Here is a 22,328-nt window from a genome sequence, read left to right on the forward strand (position 1 = left end):
GGGGGGAGGGAATCGGAGCTAACCGAGGAAGGAGGCTGCTGTTTCTGCTGCCGCCGCCGCCAGCCGGGTCATAACACGGTAAATAAATACGAGCGTAGGGGATCCGCGCGTGAACGAAGCCCCACTCCCCCGCCCTTTTGCTTTTGCTCCCGAGCCGGCATTTTTTAAAAGGGCTTGACTCCAGCCTGGGATTCGGAGCTGGAGACGGCGCCGCTGCTGCTGCCGCCCGCGCTGCTGTGGACTTACAATATCCCAGCAAAAGACTTTGCAAAAGACCACCCCGCCAAGGGGGAAAGGCGCGCAGTTGGGCACCGTCTGCCTTCGGCGTCCCTTTAAACGGTGCTCGGATATTGTAAGTCTATAAAGAACTGGGGAAAAATATTGACTCGAGTATAAGCCGAGGGGGGCATTTTTCAGCTCAAAAAATGGGCTGAAAAACTCGGCTTATACTCGAGTATATACGGTAATATGATTTCAACTGAAAAATCTTGTGTGTACCATCTAGAATTTCATTTACATGTGTGTTTATGGATTTATTGATCCTAGTAAGATTTTCCTATTTTTTATTGTGCTGAGGAAGAAAGGGGAGAGTCATTTAATGATTTACAATTACTATCTATATTCCAAAACAAGGTATCTGTAAAACTAGTACTATTCTCATATATAGAAAAAGCATTCCAAAATAATAAAAGCTTCTACCTCGAAGTTCTGTCAAAATGTAAATTTTTTGTTCTAGAATTGCTTCAAGTTGTGTAGCATATGAATCTACATCATAGTCTACTTCTTCTGTCATTTCCAGGAGCGCCTTTTCATCTTCTAACCATCTAATTGATTCCTAAATGCATCAAAGAAGAGAGAAAAATACAATAATTGGTTCAAGGAAAAGAATTATCAGATATAAAGCTGAAGTGGTTTATCACCTCTCTTAATTAGCAGATTTGTTTTGAAAAAGGTAATTAAAATAATCAGAGAATTTTAAATCGATTTAAATGATAATATCAAACTAATAATCTCAAAAATGATTTAAAAAATTCTAGTATTCTTTTAAAAAACATATATTCTTAAACAAGAAATGGCCAAAAATATTATTATTAGCTTGGTGATATTAAACTCATAAAAAGCAAGAAAGAAAAATATGATGTAATTCCATCTACAGGTAGTCCTCGACTTACGACCACAATACAGCCAAACATTTCTGTAGCTATGTGAGATATCTGTTGAGTTTTGCCTCATTTTACGACCTTTCTTTCCACAGTTAAGTGAATCACTTCAGTTGTTAAGTTAATAACATGGTTGTTAAGTTAATCTGGCTACCCCATTGATTTTGCTTGTCAGAAGGTCACAAATGTGATCACATAACCCCAGCACACTGCAGTGGTCATAAATATGAGTCAGTTGCCAAGCACCTGAATTTTGATCACGTGACCATGGAGATGCTACAAGAGTCATAAGCTGGAAAAACAGTCAGAAGTCACTTTTTTCAGTGCTGTTATAACTTCGAACAGTCACTAAATGAACTGTTGTAAGTTGAGGAGTACCTATACTTTAGTTGGTTCATGTATCTTGAATTAAAACCAAAACAAAATTCTGTCTACAGTAGTAATTTTTTAATCTATAACTCCTTATAATTCCAAGCTTCCCCTTATGTCCCAAAAAACTTAGTAGCTCTTTAAAAAAGCCAAATCAAGTATATAAGGCTACCTTGAATAAAGAAATAATCCTACTGTCAGCTTTCTTTGAAATTACCAAATACTGAAACTAGTTTGCCAGATTAAAAATATGCAGCAAGCTTCACTGTTATTTAAACAAGAACTGGCAAATTAAACAATTCTCATTTTGTAAACAGCTATGAAAAAATCCAATTCAGGTACTTTGGAAACTACATACAAATGTAAAAAGAAAAGACTGTTTCTAGTTCAGGTCTAGTTTTCAAATATTTCAGGGGGGACTTCAAAATACATTTTAGCATTGTTGAGGAGAAAACCATGCCAATGAATTTTACATCCATAAGCTATTTCATTAGTTATTTCTGAAAGTTCTATCACTTCAACTCTATGATGATGAAATTGTTTATTTAGAAAGCTATCCCACTGGATTTCTGGGATGTTACTGTGTTAAACGCTCAGTACCTCCGACAGTGTCTCAAAGCAGACATACATCTCATTCCAACCACTCCCTTCTCACCAAATTGGCAGGGGCATACAATCTGCTACACCAATTATAAGGCATTTCAGTTCCACTATCATGCTTCTCTTCTGTGCACAAAGTTAGTGCATGAGATTCTTATTTTATACTAGCTGTACCCGGCCACGCGTTGCTGTGGCTCAGTCTGGTTAAATGGAAAAGAAAGAAAAGAGAAAGCGCACGTTTGTAATATGTTTAATTTCACAATGCTAGCGCGTGTTGCTTTTACATCCAACAGATGGCGCTGTTTTTCAAAAAAAGCATGTTTTTACCTGTCACAGGTGTGCATCTATACATCTATATCAAGGCTTTTCAACCAGTGGTACGGGTACCACGTGTGGTACACTGGCACCTGGCAGGTGGTACGTGACCATCCTAGAAAAGTGGTAGCGGGGGAGGGGAATGAGCTGAACTGGTGGCAGCACCGCATAAGCCTGAGCGAGAGAGGGCTGGAGCTGCAGGGCTGTCAGGGCTCAGCGGAAGCGCCAGGATCAGCACCAGGCTCCAGCTGGAGCTCGGCACTGATCCTGGTGCTTCTGCTGAGCCCTGAAGACGCACCAATCAGCTGGAATGTTGCAGCCTCTCCAGGGTCTTGTGATTTACATTCAGATGCTTGACAACTGATTCATATTTATGACGGTCACAGTGTCCCAGGGTCATGGGAAGTGACCAAAACCTGCTGCAACCACCCAGCAGGCGGGGGGGAATAAAAACCACACACACACACACACCCGCTGCCAAGCCTCAACAGAAATGCTCACAACAATGAAAACCTCAGACAGGAGGAAGAGCGCCGCCGGATGGGCAGGCAGGTGTCTTGCTCGGCTGTGGCTTGGGGGGCACTTTTTTCAGTGCCATTGTAACTTTGAATAGTCACTAAGCGAACTGTTGTAAGTCGAGGACTACCTGTATTTTATCACTTTTTTCCTTTTTTTTTTTTTTNATAAAGAACTGGGGAAAAATATTGACTCGAGTATAAGCCGAGGGGGGCATTTTTCAGCTCAAAAAATGGGCTGAAAAACTCGGCTTATACTCGAGTATATACGGTACTTCAAGAATATTTCAAGACAGAGACATTTAAGTATCCCTTTGCACTCAGAAAGAGAATCATTACGTCACTCTTAACATGAAGTCCAATGAATGCATCACTTACATACTTGCTCAAGAGGCCTCTTTCTTTTGCTATTTATTTAATTTAGGTGATTAATTTATCAGCAATTGAAAATGTAATTTAAATATGAATTGTTAACATTTTTTTTGCACTTGGGTTACAAATGTTCGATATGATTTATTGGATGATAACCTATAAAACAATTATTTGAACTACTCACTTTTCATGGGAGAACTTTTAATCCTTACTGCAGGTTTGTTAGGTCTCCGTACCTGAAAAAGTTTTTACAAAGGATTATCTACTTCTCTGTTATAATGCAAAGTATTTTTAAAAAGCATACAATTTGACTCAACACAGCAAATTGTTTTTTTTTAATAGATTAAACAGATAGTCAGAGTAACATAGTGAAATTTATTCAATGGATTCCAAAGTGCACTTGACAAATTTTAAGCAACCTTTCTGTTTCTGATTCTACTTAAACCTCTCACAAAGAATATGATTCAACATAAGATGATTCCAATCTGTTTTTTGACAAAAATTATACCCCATTTAAAAAAAGAGGAAAAAGTACAAATCATGTATCACATGCTAAGTCGAAAGCAAACAAATCACATCATAGTGATGACCTTCCAGACTAATAGGCTGTGGTCTAATTATCTGATATCCCGAAATTTTGCCAGCAACCGTGACTGGCATCTTCAGACGTAAAGTGAGCTCATTCAGTTCCTGCTCAGCTGCCTGTGACCTGACAAGAAGTACACTTCACAGCAGATTACTTTGCCTCTGAAAATGCCAGACACGGTTGCTGGCAAAATGTCAGGATATTGATATGCCGCCTGTTAGCCTGGAAGCTCATCGCCACTACATTGACACTGGCCGTAAAAGCCTGTATGAAAACCACATTATAGTTTAGTGTTATTTGTTGACCAGATCTGTAAGTGGGAAACTACTACAGATAAACCTGCTAACTTTTAAGAAGGCTCTTCACCCTCTTTGCTTAATAGAAATTTTAATGATGATTATCTCCCTGGAACCCAGTAACAAAGTTTGTGCAATATGTTTCTTTCTGAAGCTAATCCAAAATAGTATGCAAATCCCATGTCATGAAAATAAATGCATCTTTCCAGATAACCATGGAGGGAAAGAGTGTGAAGCAAGAATGTTCATCTAAAATGTTGGTATTTTTTCCTTGTGAAATAAAAGATGGTGTGAAATTAATTAGCATTCTGCTGGAGAATTCTGAAGGAGTCCTTAATGGAAACTGCAGAAGATGCTAGGGCCAGGGCAATGCAACAGAAAAGAATACGGTAGTTTTAAAATAATAACTATAAAAGAACATTCTACCAGGAATTTTTGGGCAGAGCCATATGTTTTTCCACTTTAAGCTGTTTTGATACTTTGATTCTAAAAGGAATATACCAATATTTGCTACAAACACTTGGATGCACAATAAGAATAACTCCACAAAACTTTCCTGTCCTCAATGAAATCATATTTGGGAGGGGTTTTTTTTTTAATCTTTAAAGGCTGCAGTTACTTTATAAAGTTCACTTTAAGGGATAGGATGACAAAAAAGCAGATAATAAAGAGGTGGGTATCAAGGTCAGAAGTGTTTTTTTACATTCTAACTATGAATCTCAAAACCATGTTTCTTATGACATCTCTAAATCCATTTTCATTTTGACTACATAGAATAACAATGGCCAAGCACAATTGTGGAGGCAAAGGCTTGGGTTAAAAGCACAGAGCGGCAAGGAAGGGGAAAAATTACAGGTCCAAAGTATGAAGAATGCAAATGTTGTTACTAATATCACAGTTCTCCTAAAGACAAACATGGAAATGGACTTTGAGGATTGCTAGAGGCAAAACATTTGGTGGCCATTTTGAGGCCAGAATGCCTCAGGAAATATTTCTTCCCATAAAATTGCTCAGGACCTGTCAAAACTGATCTTAGTTATGATACTGGCACATGGGTTTGGATTTCCTTTGTGAAATCCAGTCAGTATAGCAATCAGCATAACAGATAAAAAAAAAATAGCGTTTTTACTGCTTAATGTCTGCCTGTATCCAGTTATCTCCAGCCATGGAAACACAGCAAATTCCTAGTGTGGCAAATGGCTTTGGAAGACAAAAGCATCTAAATCCTTCAACATCTATTGTTAGAACCCTGTTATTTAAGCAGGTCCTTTGATTATACATTACTGTATTGCGCCCTCTGCTGCTATTTCAAAGTACTGCAAGTTTCATCTGTTATTTTTAGATGAAATTCTACCTGTTAGGTTATAATGATCTTTCTCTAACCCAGTGTTTCTCAACCTTGACAATTTTAAGGCATGTGGACTTCAACTCCCAGAATTCCACAGCCAGCATTGCTGGCTGTGGAATTCTGGGAGTTGAAGTCCACATGCCTTAAAATTGTCAAGGTTGAGAAACATTGCAAGTTACCTGTCTTGAATGTTTTTATGGCTGTACAAAACTTCAAGGGGTTGCTTTCCTTCAGTGAATATCTGTGTGAACCATCATTTTTAATCTGCTTTAAAAAGCCACACTTCTCTGCTGGCTACTAAAATTAGAAGTAACACTGCTATTTTGCCTCATTTCCAAAGCTTCATCCAGCACTTTCAGTAGCCAAAAGAGGCTTATCCACATGTGCTGCTTATACAGAGAAGCTTCTTCGGGCCATCTGTCAGAAGAGACCATGAAGCAGTACAAACCACTTTGAGGAGAACTCAAAGTTGTTTCTGTGGCACACAATGTTTTCACAAAACAGAGCAGAGTTGCCTCACACAGGCCTAAATATATTCATAAAAGGTCGCACTGTAAATGAACACATACTATTTCAAACTGTTCTGCTACAGAAGAACTTACAGAGCAGTAGCAATTATTAATTATCTAGCAATTTTCTACTGAAAAATACCCACATCATTTCTTCCACTGGACTGCCCATTCGAACAAGCAACCTCACGTAATGATGAAACAGATGGCCGATCTGGAAGGACAGAGTCTTGTTCTCTATTGCCCATCTCCAAATTCTCTCTCTCAGCAGCTTCAGACAGTCTGTCCTCAGAAGCAGCAGGAGCTTCAGTTGTAGAGTTTACATTCTCGTTACCAGGTATCTGCAAAATAAAGATACTGCTGCATTCGCTGCGTTTTCAACCACCCCATTTGCTCACAGACAGAGATCCCCGTCTCCTCAAGGTCTCCGTTTGGATAAAAGGTGTTTGAGCGTCTATGGGACCCTTGGAAATGCAGCAATTCGCTGCGTTTTCAAGTGTTGCATTTGATCACAGAGAAGCTCCCCGTCTCTGTTCGGATAAAAGGTGTTTGAGCACCTAGGGCAGTGATGGCGAACCTTTTAGAGACCGAGTGCCCAAGCTGCAACCCAAAACCCACTTATGTATTGTCGGGTGCCGGGTAGGCGTGGCCCATTGGCTGCATGTGGCTGCGGTGGTAACGGCAGACTGGGTGGGACTAAAAAGTTCAATCAATCAATCCCAACTTTGCGAGATCTTTTTTTTTCACATGAGAAGTTGCAATTGATTGCTTGATTGAACCTTTTTTTTTTTTTTTTTGCACATGGCGGCAGAGGGCTAAAGCAAAAAGGTTTTATAAAACCCAGCTGAAAACCTAGGATTGGGGCGATGGCGCGCGTGCCCACAGAGAGGGCTCTGCACGCCACCTGTGGCATGCGTGCCATAGGTTCGCCACCACAGACCTAGGGACACTTGGAAACGCAGAGAATCACTGCGTTTTGAAAGCCCCATAGGCGATGAAACACTTTTTATCCGAACGGAGACCTGACAGAGATGGGAAGCTCCCTGTGACTGCCAATGAGGCGCTTCAGAAATGGAGCATTCCTCTGTTTCTGAAGCATCCAATTGGCAGTCACACGGAGCTTCCCATCTGTCAGGTCTCCGTTCGGATAAAGTGTTTCAGCGGCAGTGGCTTGGGTTTCTCCACTCCGAGTGGAAGAAAGCGGAGGTGCAGAACAGGATTGCTCTCAACAAGGCTGGTACATGCGAGCGAGCAGTGTACCCGCGTCTTCTTGAGCAATCCTGCTCTGCGCCTCCAGTTTCTTTCAGACAAAGTGGAGAAACTCAAGCCTCTGTTGCTGCTTGAGTTAAGAAGACAACAAGAAGAGTGGTCAGGATTTGAGCAATCGGCCAGTCAGGCAAGGAGTAGGTTGGGCGTGCTGAGTGTCTGGCTAGGGAGGGGAGATCGTGGCTGCTCAGGTGGCCACCACTGCTGCCACCAGCAGCTTGGACACAGGTGCAAGGAGACTCGCCCCGCAATGGCTCCCTGCTCAGTTGAAAGCTTCATTCCTACCCTTAAACTAAGGCCAGCACATGTGAGCGAGCAGCGCACCCGGGCCATGGACGGCATTGGTTCCTGTGCCCGGCCAACTCCGATTCCACGCTTTGCCCCATAGGCAAGCAAACGAAGCAAAAACTTCCCTCACCAGAATGGAAACTTCCGGGGGCCATGATCTCTTTTCAACTCGCACGATATTACAGCACCCAGGAGCTTCCATTGTCAGCGCGAAAATCATTAAGCCAACTCTCCTCTCCCTCAAACGGAAAGAAACCACGGCAGAGAGGATTTTTGCCAGCACAGCAGGAAGGGAGGGGGAAGCATGATCTTAGTGGGTCAGGGAGGCCTTGGGGGTCTGCTCCACCACTAGGCCCTCCATGGCCTTCCCCACCCTGAGATACCTCATGTGCACTTAACAAACCGTGCATTCACCCATCCATTCAATTAGCGAATGCATGGGCGAAAGCAGGGAGTGATCTTGTTCACTCCCATGATTTTTTGAGTTACGAATGGAATGGACAGGCTCCATTACATTCATAACTCAAGGACTACCTGTATTTTTCTTTTCTTATTCAGTTCTGTTTTTAATTTTTTTTTTTAATAATCGTTTTAATGGTTTTAGGTAACTATTGTTTTATCGGATTGTTGCATCCCACCCAGAGTCGCATTTTATGAGATGGAACAGCCATATAGGCTTGATTAATTAATAATTAAACAATGCAATTAGAGTAAAAATAAGACAGTTGCTCTAACCTGAACATCAACCGAACATCTAAGAATCACCACAGACCTGCTAAAAACAGGGCCATTTTGATGACTGCAGAAAATCAGTGAGGAAAGCATGAGTGCTTCCCTGGGTTATGATGTTCCAAAAGAGAGGGACAGCCACAGAGAACGCTGGCCTACGTATCCTTCAATCTTTACTCTTTGCAGTGGAGGGGTCCTAAGCAACTGCTTCCTGCGCAAATGCACAGGCAAGGCAGATTTCACTTGGAGCAGATGGATCCTAAGATAATACAGTATGGAGCTAAGCCACATAGGATTTTATCAATGGCAACCCAGCACTTTGTTTTGGGCTTGGAATCTAATTGGTTAGCCCATGTAGTGACTGTAGAATTGGTGTTGTGACAGCAGCAGCATTCGATTGCTAATGTTCTGGTTATCTCCATGTGGCATTAAAAATTAGTTTGAAAGGAGAAAACACTGGTGTGGCACAAAGAAAGCTAGAGGTCCATGTGGTGTTAGAAGCACATTTGTTGAAGTTGCAGCTTGCAGTGAAGATGAAAAACAAGGCTGTTTTTCTCAAGTACATCATTAATTGGCATGGATTGTTATAAATGAAAATAAATTTCTTGATGACTTCTCAGTAACTATTCAGACTTACCAGTTTTACAAAACTAAAAACTGAGAAGAAAACTGGCTATGTTGCTTCTTGTGAACTCCTCATCATTTTGACTGGACAGAAACAAACTAAGAACACTAGTTATATTCCCTTAAAAAAATTAAGTACAGGATTGCTTACCAAATGGTCTGTGGATTTTTCTTTTTCTAGGGAGGCTATAGAAAAAAAATATATACATTAGTATACAGGTAGTTCTCACTTAACATTCAGTCGTTCAGGAGCTATTTGGTTACAATGGTACTGAACAAGGAGAATGTATGACCGGTCCTCATAGTTGTAGATGTCACAGCATTCCTCCAATTATGTGATTACCATTTGTGACCTTCATGGCCAGTTTTTACAAAGTCATTGGGGAAACTGGCAGGATGTCACTAATGGTGATCACATGACTATTGAATACTGCAGCCTGATGGGATTCACCTAATAAAGGTCACTAAGACTACTCTCATAAGTTGGAGTGCGCCCATGATGTTGTGTCTTATGTCTGTGTCGCTTAGCGATGGAATTCCTGGTACCAATTATCATCAGTAAGCAATATCTGTATCAGATCTTTGTACAGGGAAAAATTGCAAGATTCCATGGCTAAATAAGGGATCACTTATTTAAAGCTGACTTGATAACCTGAAGATTCCTTTTATTACAGCAGTTTTGTTAATAACACCGGTCTTCTATTTAAATGTATAGGTAGCTATTCATTATTGTACTTCTTCCTTTGAAATTTCTGATCCTGCATTCTGCAGAAACTTTGGACAAGATTGCAACCTTACGCAACAGACCATGGGTTGGCACAAAGTAGGCTAATGGGTAAGAGGAAATAAGCGAGCTTTGTCCCATGGGTGAGGATACTTTAAAAGGAAGGTTTACTTCATGTTAATATATTTATCCTAGTAATTAAGCTTTGAAACAATTAAGCATTTTTCCAATTGGCTTAGTAGGTCGTGTGAATCCACTTATTATGTCTTACATGCTATGATTTATATTTTAGTGCAATCTGAACATCCATCCAATTGATACTTATTCAACCAACCTTAGTTAAGCAATCTACAGCTAAACATAACATGCAAATCCAACTCACAAATTAGCACACACTGTTTCCTGCTTTGGGTCCCCCAACTTTTCTGTACTTTGGTTCATTTAATATTAGATAGCAAGTTACTTCATATTTAGCGAATCATCAGGAAATTACCTTTCTTCATTACAGGCTTGCATTTTCTCCATATAGGTGGAGATCCCATTACAGGCTTGCATTTTCTCCATATACCAGTATATAAGATCCAAACCAAGAGCACCACAACTGAAATACCAGTACCAATACCAATAAAGATGTAAAGCCATGTAAATGAGGAACCTGAAGCTCCTAAAAGACAGAACAGGAAGTATTTCAACAAATTTAGATAATGAGACTCTTCTGCATATGCATTTACAACATGCCAAAAATGGAGGTTAGATTTACAGTTCATGGTACACCTGTATGAACCCTGCCATTACATTTTGAAGACTGTTTATGGCTAAGCACGTTGCATGCACCCAATACATTCTTGTTTATTCAGTGAAACATAATTTGGCAAATTGTAATTTAACATAATGAGCAAATCCAGGCAACTGCTTTAGGGAACAAAATTAGCCAGTGCTTTAGAGAAACTAATAAATTATTCTCCGATAATAAAAATGGCTTTCATTTCTGGAGTGCAGGGAACTGGCAAAGACACAAGCTACAGTCTCTGTCACTTCTCCCAGGATTTTTGTTTCAAGGCAAAGGAAGAGAATGCATGCCTCTCCATACACATGCCCACATCCATTCAGGAGGTAATTTGTTGTCCTCCAAATGATTTGACTTCAATTCCCATAATCTTTTGCTGTTGATCATATTAAGGCTGATTGGAGTTTAACTCCAAAAAGAAATCAGTTTCCTTACTCCAAACAGGCAAAACAGTACTAATGTACTAATTCTGGGAAAGAAAAATATTCTAGTTATAACTCTTTTCATGTACCAGATTAAGAAGCCTCTCAGCCTGGTATTTTTTTCAAAACAGACTACAGGTAGTGTTTGGGTTATGACCCTAATTGGGGCTGGAATTTTCATTAGTAAAGAAGTCCTTCAGTGAAACATTGACCCTTCCGTTTAATGACATCTGTCCAGGCTGCAATGGTTAGGGCTAGGACTGCACACCGGTTAGTTGAGGACCTCACATTTTTCCTGTCCTGTGTGAACTGCCCCTCCTTCAGCATGGACAACTGCAAAACAAAATCACTTGAAGCTGGTTTCTGCAGCTTCCCCATTGTTTGAGTTATAGTTCAATGCTAAACTATCATTAAATAAAAATACAGGTAGTCCTCGACTTACGACAGTTTGGTCTATGATCATTTGAAGTTATGATATTAACCTGCATGTGGTAGTCCGCATATCGTGTCTGTTGTAGCATTGCAGTGTTCCACAATCACCTCTCCTTCAGGACACCTAGAAATTAGTTGTTGTTGTTTTTTAAAAAGGTAGATGGTTTATTAAAGTAGGCATATCTATCTTCTGAATGAAAAATAACAAAGCTGCCTGGGGCTTTTGAAAAGTCTCAATCAGCTCTGGAGTAAGAGTGCATCAAGGTGTTTGTTCTTCTACAACCTAGCATGTAAAAAATATAAATACTTATACAGTTCAGTTTTGTTTAGCAAAATGGGATAAATTTTGCAGGCAATCTTGAGAACTGAGGGGCTGAAATATGACGAAGTTTATAGAAATTGATATTGTACAGTTCAAATCTTTTTTTTTTTTAAACAAAAGCTTAACTTTCTTATTTTAGGATAAAATGGTATCCTAATTATGTCCATTGTAAATCACAGTAGGACTGACTGCTGGAGTTTGATGAGGAAGAATAACAGATTTAGTGAACTTTTCCACAAAATAATTCAAGAGGCCTGTCCAGCAAACCTTACCCAACTGAGAAATTGGTAAAAATTAGGAATGTTCATTTAACAAATGCCTCCCTCCCCCCAAACTGCTTCCAATGGCAAAAATATCACAAATGGAATGATGAAAAGGGCAACACTACTAAAGTCATGCTGATCTAGTTACATAAATGTTATTTCTCCTATCTACAATTACAATATTTTATACAAATCAGGAATGGCAATGTTTGAGATCTAGAAATCTGGCAATGTTTGAGATCTGGAGCAATTCAGTGCCAACATCTTCGAGAAATCTAGTAACTTCATACAAGATGTAGGCCCAAATTTTTGTTGTCTATTTTTAAGGGTAGAAATACGAAAAGAAAGACTCTGAATGACAAAGTACCCCCACCTCCATCAATTGTGGGCCCCAAATTAAATGTTCAGTCTATTTTTAGGACTTGTTAAGCAATATCCAAATTTGGCCATTTAAACTAAATTTCAGCCACATATTTTCAGAAGGGCTTCCTGCAGCTCAGAAATTGCCTGCCCCATATAAATGTTGAAACCTGCTCTTTAGCTTTGTTGTGACTCTTTTTAACACTAAGAAGTCTCCCTCCCCCCAAAATAATAGACCAATACTACAGTCTTCCAAAGGAGCCAGAATCAGAACTGAACAGATCCATGTTCTGAAAAGAAAAAAAAATCTCCTTTGATTTGCAATCTAGGGATCACCTGATTTAGATTTATAAAATATATTTGTATAAATATCCAACAGAAAATATATGAGATCTAGAAATGAAGGGGACAATCTTATGAATCTTTATTAATTTTCCATAACATATAAGTGTAATCCTTATTTTTTCTGTCTTCTGAACTTCTATTTGTCCCTTCAAAATACACGTGCAGAGACTTGTGACCAAAAGCTGTAGACTGCCTGCAATTTGGTGTGTTGATTAAGCAAAGCAGGAAAGTACAATGTTATTAAAAACAAAACAAAACCAACAACAAGGAGAAGTGAAACAGAATGTAGGAAATTCATCACAAAAGAGTACGACCCTACTATGCTGGTACTATGAATTCCAAAATGTTGGGCCTTGGTGAGTAGGAATTCTCTGGACTGTAGTCCTTGCACATCTAAAGGCTACATTTTCAGACTGCTGCATTAGATCAAGAGTCCCCAACTATTGTTAAATCCACAGCAAAAGCAGATTTTGTGGAATGTGTCAGGACTGCATATGCGAAAGTGAATACTGCAACTAAGATAGCCAATAGTTTTTAAATATGCCATTCCCGCCATATTATCCAGTTCTGACATCACTAGGGCCAATTTTATATGTTATTTATATATAAGGGTGTAGGTCTATACATATGTTGTATATAGTATGTTTAAATGTGTGTTATGTATGTGTACACTTTGAGAGCAAGCAACTAAATTTCATTTTTAATGTGTGTCATTGTGCCCATAGTAAAAAATGACAATAAAGGTTATCTATCTATCTAACACACTCACCCAAAAATGCAAATTAATAGGCTGAGCTATACAAAAGCTTTAAGAAATAGCACACGTTGCACATTTATGAATAAAATGTACAATTTGATGTTCCAAAGCAGCAGTAGCCACGGGTACAACTTTTAGAGCTCTTACAGATGCAGCAACTGAAGTTTTTTTTTTAATGTAGCAGAAACAGAAATTAAACATGGAGAGTAATCCGATGGTATAAATCAATTAAACCAACATTTTATTCTGGAATTCTTGGCATACTGCTCAAATGCAGTGGTTTTTGCCCAGAAAAGATTATATACCAATAACTGCTTTATTGTATCATTAAAAGGATATTGGATTTTAACTTGGCTTTAAAAAAAACTATACACATAATTTTTACATATTATTTTTCATCAACTGTTGGATTATTTTTTATATTGTTTATGCTGTTCTTTTAAATCTGAGTTACAAAGATGGGAACTGAGTTGGCTTCAATTATGAGCCCAGAAAAATGAATGAATGGATATAATGACATATAAATATCACCTTAGCTTAAATGCAATCAATCTATTGCAAGTATTTATACATGTGCAACATACTCTATCATAAAAGGGAATTGCACCATAAGTATACTAATGTACATACCGCTTCTTGCATTTCATACATTCCTCACAGCCTTGAGGACAGAAATAGCCATCATTGCACTGACATTCAGTGTTCTTCTTCCTGGTGCAAGGTGTTATCATTTTGTAACCTGAAACAGAATTTCCTAACTTACCAACATGGACAATGTTTACACACTGCTCTACAGGAGATATTAAAAATGAAGCAAAATAGAAAAGGACAAAGATTCTTAAGGGGTAGATGAATGGGTTGCAGGAGTACTTTGGGGCAGGGAAAAATGAAGTCTGAGACAGCGGGCAACTAAGCCCTCAGGTTCCTAAACACAGTCCTCAGCCTAGAATCGGAGATGGAAGAGGTCATTTAGGTCACCCAATCAGTGCAAGAATCCAAATTAATATCTAACTTCTGCTTGAATATATCCAGGTAAAGGCAACTGGCTACCTCTCTGGGTGACTGGCTTAATTATGGCTTAATTTCAGAAGCCCTGGGCAAATAGATGAATTCAGACCTTCCTTAAAAGCAAGCTGACTCTATACAACTGCCCACCAGGCAAGGAAGAAAGGCTTGGGAGAGAGAAGCCTATGAAAAATAAAGTTTATTGCTGAGACCAGGTGACTTTGGATCAAAAAAGTACCCAACCTAAACCTTACTCAGTTTAAACAAAGTTAGAGATGAGGAGGTGATTGTGGTAAAAGGCTAGCAAAATTCTATGACATGTAATGCACTATAAGATTGTGGCAGAACGTTAAAATCTGATGCTGAAAAGTAGCACAATTCAGGAACAATGTCCAAAGTGTACTGTACCAGATTTGCATTCTTCACACGGTAAACACTTAACTAGACCATTGTCATATTCAGTATAGTCTTCTCCATCTGTGCAGTGTTTACATATTCCCTGTGTGTGTGGAGAACTGCAGTATTCTTCAACATGGGTACCTATGATATGGGATAGCAAATGAAAGTTAGTATTCAAATATATGTAGTTATACCACCAACTGTTTTTCCAACTACATGTTACAAGACTGCCAACTAATGAAGAACTTTCACAATGGAACCATGAGATTAATATTTGAACTAATACAGATTAATTACCAATTGATAAATTACTTCTGTTCTGCTGTTTAAGTTTTGTGTAATTAAGCAGCCAAGCAGAGCTAACAAAACCATTCACATTTGTGGTCAAAATCACCCAACAATATTACCGGAAGTACAAAAGCATATAAAATACAGGTTTCTCTCTGTTTCCTATAAGGCAGGGGTCTTCAAACTTGGCCCTTGTATGACTTGTGGACTTCAACTCCCAGAATTCCTCAGCCAGACATGCTGGCTGAGGAATTCTGGGAGTTGAAGTCCACAAGTCATACAAGGGCCAAGTTTGAAGACCCCTGCTATAAGGGATGATCACAACTGAACACAGCAAATGATTTTTCATCCCCCAAATAATGTTTTGCCTGAATCAGGATATCCACAAAGGTTCTTACAACAATTATATTGGCACTGTTGGCAGAGTAGGCAGGGCATGAGGGCAATACCCCTAAATAGTAAAAATGAGCACCCCAAATTAAGTCTGATAAATAACTATTAAAAATAAATTAATAAAATTCATTTTATTAGTCTTGCATGAGATGTATGAGATGAATGTATTTTCACCCAGGGTCATGAACATCTCACTAGATTTGTGTTTTAAGAAATCTTTAACTGCTATGCCTTTGCTGATTCTGGCCCCTGACACACATTGGAATTCAACCATACAATTGATCAGCAGCAAATTGTATCTTGATGCCTTCACTAAAGGACATCACAAAGTCTTACTGGAAGCACAATGATGACTATGATCCATGCCCTATAAAAGCAATGGGTGACCAGGTTCCAATACTAAGCTTTGGCCATGTACTATTGCTTGATGCTGTTGCACAGTCAAGCTTACAAAATCATTCAGAAAAAGCAAGAATAAACCATCTTGTTAGTCAGCAAGGAAGTTTTGGCAAATTGGAATACAACTGCTTCTTTTGTAACAAATGGTATTTGCCGATTCCAATCAACTGGTTTTGTCTCTTTTGCAAAGCTGGCATTGCTATTAACAAAATACCAAGCAACCTAAAAACAGTTTTCCAAGATAAAGCCAGAACTTTATTTAAACTAGATGCAGAACATATCAAAAGAGCTTTATTGATAAAATATTTAATAACGCTACCTATTATTCTAAAAAGGAGCTTTAGATTTTAGATTTAGGTTTTAGATGAGTACCAGGATTTTTTAAGCCAATATTCTATAGCAGCAGCCCCCAAACTTTCTGGCTACACACATCGGCGGCAAAGAGAGGGGGGATAGACACACAACCTAGATTCCACACCTGCACAAATAAAGCTCCACATACTCAACTGCTGCTTGCACGGCCCAGTTCCCAACAGGCCATGGATCACTATAGACCCCTGTTCTATAGTGATTAAACTGCCTAAAATGATTTGGTGGAACATCCATGAAGCCTCTTTGAGAATTTAGGCTGCGAAACATTGATAGATGCAGGAAACTGCCTTACAGAATGGCTGTGAATTTAAAAGGCTAAGGGGTGGGAAGATAGGGCCTCTTCTTTGGAAAAAAATGTGGTATAAAATGAAGTAGTTGAAAATATATATATGCAGAAGTCTATGTGACTTCCGGTACCTTCTATTTCTTTTAAAATTGTCATAGGAACTATTTCTGGCAAATGGGCAAATGGTTATTTTATTGAGGAAGCACAACCAGTTTCAGATGTACACAACAGGAAAAAAGATGCTGTAAGCAGCAAGATAATGGTTGAGATATGGCATAGGGACAATGTTAAGAGAAGAAAATTCCATTCAAATTTCATAGTTGTCATATCACAAGCAACTGGTCAAAAAGCGAATAAAAATGGACAGGTCAGGCTGTGTATATTTTCATTAAGTTCACAAGCACTAGATTACCTAATTTAAAAATAAAATCAATTGTAGAAGGGATATAAATGAAACTTATGCCCTCCATTGTTTGATACATTTTCCTTCAGTTTGCCTTTAATTCCAGAATTAACTTAATTGATTCCAGAATTAATTCCAGGCTTCAGACTAGAATACAAAGATGCCCATCTCTCCCTATTCTTTATTTGTTCCTTAAAATGATTAACCATTTTCATTTTTTAAAGGATCAGGTGACAGCACTGAGTGATCTTGAACAATCTTTAAAACAAAAAAAGAAGTAGCAGCAGCTAAACAGGATCAGATTAGAACTTGAATGAGAATACGCCATAACTTCACATGTCTAAATGCTAGGCTTGAAAGTCAAAGAATGCTTCAGAAAGTGGTAATGGCAAACAATTTCCACATTATTGCGAAGAAAACATTAATATATCCATGTAATACCCATCCAGAATGTTCTATTCAGGGGAACCTCTTTCTTTAGTATGTCATAGGTCCTACAAAGTGGAACTACAATTTTCAGAATTCATAGCTGATTGGCAATATTGGGCACTGCACAGGAACAAATACAGGTAGTCCTCGACTTACAACAGTACATTTAGTGACTGTTCAAAGTTACAATGGCACTGAAAAAAAGTGACTTACAACCATTTTTCACACTCATGACCGTTACAGCATCCTCATGATCACATGATCAAAATTCAGATGCCCTAGGGTCATGTGATTCTCTTTTGTGACCTTCTGACAAGCAAAGTCAATGGGGAAGCCAGATTCACTTAACAACCGTGTTATCTTATCGATTACAATGATTCACTTAACAACTGAGGCAAGAATAGTCATAAAATGGGGCAAAACTCAATTAACAAATGTCTCATTTAACAACAGAAATTTTGGGCTCAATTATGGCTGTGAGTCGAGGACTACCTGTACAGAATGGCCTAAAATGAGAAAGGTTTTCTTAGTGATAACGGGATTCAAAGACGTTTCCTATTGACACTAATCGTTTTACAGTAGCTTGTGTGTTCTTTCAAAAAGACAGCACCAATTTTTTTCAGTGGAATATAAAATCATATTATCATCATATTATGACAACTTACCGGCAGGACAATGTTTGCAACAAATCCCAGAATATAGGAATTCTCCAGGCTCACAGGAGTTTCGCAGTGATGGAGATTCAACCTAGGGGGTTTGGAAAGGGAGATGTTCCTAATCATTGCGCTTTTCCAGAAATATTATTTTGTCTTAATCAGAGATGCACGCTCACAGTGAAACCATTGTTCTGCAAAGCTGTCAAGATAAACTAAATTCAAATTCTACCATCAAAAGAAAATAAATTGTGATCTTTGCATTCCAGAACAAGTGCAGGGCGGAAGGGGGATAGGGATTACAGTATATACGCCTTCTCATGGAATGAGTATAATATGCTATGATGGGTATAATATGAATAATTTGTCCATTTATAAATTGTTACAGGCTCAGAATAAAATACAATACAATTTCCTTCACTTTGGTAATGGAGCTGACCTATCTCTGTTAAGGTCTTCTTCCTCACTCTCTACAATTCTTTGCCCCACATTGGTCAACTAGATGTTTTTGGGAAGCTCACACACATGAACAAGGAGTGCACATTACCATCTTCCACCACTGCTTCCTACCATCTAATTTTTAAGGAATGCTGCCTATGGGATCTTATAACAGTGAAGAAATAGTAGAAAGTCTGCGATTCAAGCAGCTTTTGGAGTTTTTCATGGCTTCGAGATGAAACAAGAGGAACTACAAAAGCCACCTCACAAATCAAAACTCTTCCAAAGCTTCAAAATAAGTATAAAAACCATAATGGCTATATTACTCAATGAGGAAATATATATATATGTTTTAAACTCATGTGCCAGTTATTTTTGTCTCTGAACACTAGAGTAACCTGACACCAATACCTACAACTGGATAAAACACCAAGTGAACAATATTCATCTTGAAACTGATCCTAATGATTGAAAAAAAGCTAACCTAACCTAATATTTGGACTTTCTTCTCTCTTTCGATCTCCTACTTTTTACAGCATTTTGTCTGATGAGTATTGTTGGAGAACTTAAAATCTTGAGTATCTCTGGCATTTTGATTGGTCCCTAATAAAGAGGTTACCCCAATTCAAATATTCAATCAATGATGATTCAGCCAAGATCTGGGGAATTATATATCTACCGTATATACTACTAAAATTCTCCTATTTTTTTTGTCTGTTTGTAACCTTCAATTAGCCCAAACGGTGCATCATTGTGCAAAGCGTTTTGAATCAAGGTACCTCAAATCTGCTAACTTAAAGAGATGTGTATAAAATCTGGGAGTCTTTACTTCTGAGTAATTGAAATTTCAAGGATCTTCACACCAGTTGTATTTGCAAAATTGTAGCCACTGCAGCAGCATCTCGCTCACATGATTGTAACTTCCAATATTCTCTGCCAGTTTCCCACAAGTAAAATCAGTGGGGAAGCTGGCAGGAAGTCGGAAGTTGCTCGTCCTCCCACTGATTTTTTGCCGGCACATAGTCATTCTGTTTCTCTGTTTAGGTAAGGAAATGTATCTGAAAGGATGAACCAACAGGTCACGATTTATCTAGTTAACAATATAAAGTTGAAACTCTCAAATTGCTTACACAGGAAAGCATCTGGATAACTTTTAAAGTACAATACCTAACTTTAAATCTAAGTATATGGCAATAGATGGAAATTGGAATGAATCACAGTATCAAGTAAAATACGGCTGGCAGTTCAAATCCAGTGACTAAAGAGATGAGGCCAATTCATGTTTACAAAGGAACATTACATGGTGTTAGAATAATGCCAGCCAAAGCAGACATTACCGAAATAAGTCAGTGGAACATATTTCTCTATAATGCATCAGAACTTGAAATATATAAAAATCAGAAAGCAGTTGGAGATCATTATTTTAATCAAGAAAGGCTGACATAGAAAATTAAACCTTATATTTCTTTCATAAGTAACAGAATGTATGGTAAAATGAATAATTTCACTCAATACTCTGAAAGAAAATGTTATTATATGGTTATTCTCCACATAAGATCCCTTCAAATCAAAATAAAATGGTACAGTATGTCAGAGAGAAGAGATTCCATTACCTTGTTGAATCCCTTTTCTATTATTTAGAATTTTTTTCCTTGGGCTAAAAATGCAACTACTGAATCTGCTAACTTAAATTTTAATCCCACTATCTCCTTCAACTTGTATATGAAGGTCAAACTTCAGTTAGGCATACTGTATGAATAACCTTTGATCTATCATGAGTAGCACACGGATAAACAATAAGCATTAATTTATATTTACCAAGTGTAACATATTTTAAAACAATTACATAAATAAATCAAAGCAATAGAAAACAAACTCAACTTTGTTTTAAAACTCTGAGGCTTAATTAGAACCAATAAAATAAGCTAACAACAATCATAAACTTCCTCAAACGTCAAGTTACTTGCTGTTATACTGCAATAGTGAGAAGAGAAACACTATTTCTAAAGATTGAAGGCGTTAAGCAGCTGTTAGTGGTAACAACTCTTATTCAGAATTAACTCCCAATCTAGTCCTAGAATTGCACTCTAAATCTTAATTGGTCCACATCAAGTATAATGCAAAGACAGTGTCACTGTTGCATTCACTTAGTTTAGTCATAATGTTAAATAACAGAGTTAAATCGTATAACTGATTTGCATATTCATGGCATCCTTTCCTTTCTTTCTTTCTTCCTTAGTTAGCATTGGCAGTCTATGAATTTCTTCCTCTCATACCTAGCATTTGATCCTTTGATCTTGAAGTACAAAATTAGGAATCTATTATTTATTTATTTATTTATTTAATTTTTATGCCACTCCTCTCATTGAGAAGGATCTAAGAACTTAAAACTGAAGAATAGCAGGAGAACCCTCCTGGGAGTGGAATGGGACAACCTGCCACAGGACAACTCGCCGCAGGACAATTCAACAATTTAATTATTTAAAATAATTTTATTTTTTGTCATTCACGTTTCATTTTGTCCTTTCTTTTGTATCCTTTTCTGCAATGATTCTATTCCACTAATATTTCTTCAATATTAGTGTAACTGTTGTCCTGTAGCAAGTTGACCGTGGTAAGTTGTCCCAGGGCGAGCTGGCTTCATATTTCAAGTGTTGTCTATTTCATTTTATTGCTTTGTCATATAAAGTGTATGGATCCTTTGGATATATTTAATAAATAAAAAGCTTTCTTTATGAATTAATTACTTGAATTAGCCTATCATGATAAGCAAATATAGCCAGTGAGTCTGATTTTTCAATCTCAGCTTTTTCAAACATAGAAAAATGTTTACTGTGCTTATATGTGTGTAGGTGCATTTGCCTCTTGTGCTCTCCCCCAACGCTTCTGTCTCTGCCATCTCCAACTATAGGCCTTTTCTCAGATTGTGCAAGCAGGCAAGTTAATGAACTCATATAAAACCAACAGCAAATTTTACAGCCCTTCTTTCCCAGATAACATCACTACTGCAATTCTAGCTCCCTAAATTCTTTGACTCTTCTTCCAAGTCTTTGAGCTCTCTTCAAATGAGGGATGGCACAGGATCCATCTCTTAGCCATGAAACCCATACCAAGGAAGCAAGGGTTTTCATATTTGGAAAACTGTGCAAATATTAAACAAGCATTCAATTACACTGGTTTTGTTCATAAGGCAAAAATCATTATATTGTGCAATGCAAATTTTAGCTAACAATTAATATGAATGGCCTATAACGTTATCTTAATTCTATGAGGTTTTTTTTCTTTTTGGTATTTATATTATTTAGTTCATATATATTTCACAGGAATTTAATATGATCCAGGCTGAATCAAAGATCCAGAGAAAAGTGTTTTTAGGCATCAGATTAATATATTTATGGAGCTGCTGATTTTTTATTTTATTTTTTTTGTTATTCTTAGCCTGGGCTATCTATACATTGTATGTTTTTTACTGTTTTTATTGATCTTGGATTCTGCATGTCACCAGAATTTACAGTATGGTAACAACAATATCTGTCTATCCTGGGCCTTGGGAAGGACTCAAAAGATGGATAAAAATGCCAGACCCAGTCTAAACATCTAGCTAACTGTGCGACTAAAACACGCCAGATTTAATTGTGGTTAAAAAGAAGGAAGTGTGGAGAGTTGATGTGGCAATACCAGGAGATAGTAGAAGAGATGACAAAAAATTGGGGAACATCACAAGTATCTAGGTCCAAAAATCAAAATTGAGGTATTATGACGTAAACTGTCAGTGGTGGTCCCAGTGATTACTGACAGGGAATGCCCAAAAGCCTTGAATGGCACTTAGAAAATCTGCTTATTGAAAATATTTCTATCTGTCATTTACAAAAGG

The 22,328-nt window shown here is 38.0% G+C and overlaps 1 protein-coding gene across 1 annotated transcript in view; it reads right to left on the minus strand.

Moving 5' to 3' along the window:
- The window catches only part of LOC107292942 (tumor necrosis factor receptor superfamily member 10B), a 31,471-nt gene that overhangs the window by 6,133 nt on the left and 3,010 nt on the right, over window positions 1–22,328 (minus strand). Inside the window, exons 2-9 of the mRNA XM_015822073.1 lie at window positions 18,029–18,110; window positions 14,803–14,934; window positions 14,020–14,128; window positions 11,393–11,466; window positions 10,195–10,365; window positions 9,129–9,163; window positions 6,217–6,411; window positions 3,516–3,567 (exon numbers count right to left, since the gene is read on the minus strand). Coding sequence (XP_015677559.1) covers window positions 3,516–3,567; window positions 6,217–6,411; window positions 9,129–9,163; window positions 10,195–10,365; window positions 11,393–11,466; window positions 14,020–14,128; window positions 14,803–14,934; window positions 18,029–18,110 — 850 coding nt within the window. The remainder of the gene's footprint in view (window positions 1–3,515; window positions 3,568–6,216; window positions 6,412–9,128; window positions 9,164–10,194; window positions 10,366–11,392; window positions 11,467–14,019; window positions 14,129–14,802; window positions 14,935–18,028; window positions 18,111–22,328) is intronic.

Source organism: Protobothrops mucrosquamatus, unplaced genomic scaffold (assembly GCF_001527695.2).
Source record: "Protobothrops mucrosquamatus isolate PMUCROS unplaced genomic scaffold, P.Mucros_1.0 scaffold1454, whole genome shotgun sequence".
NCBI lineage: Eukaryota > Metazoa > Chordata > Lepidosauria > Squamata > Viperidae > Protobothrops > Protobothrops mucrosquamatus.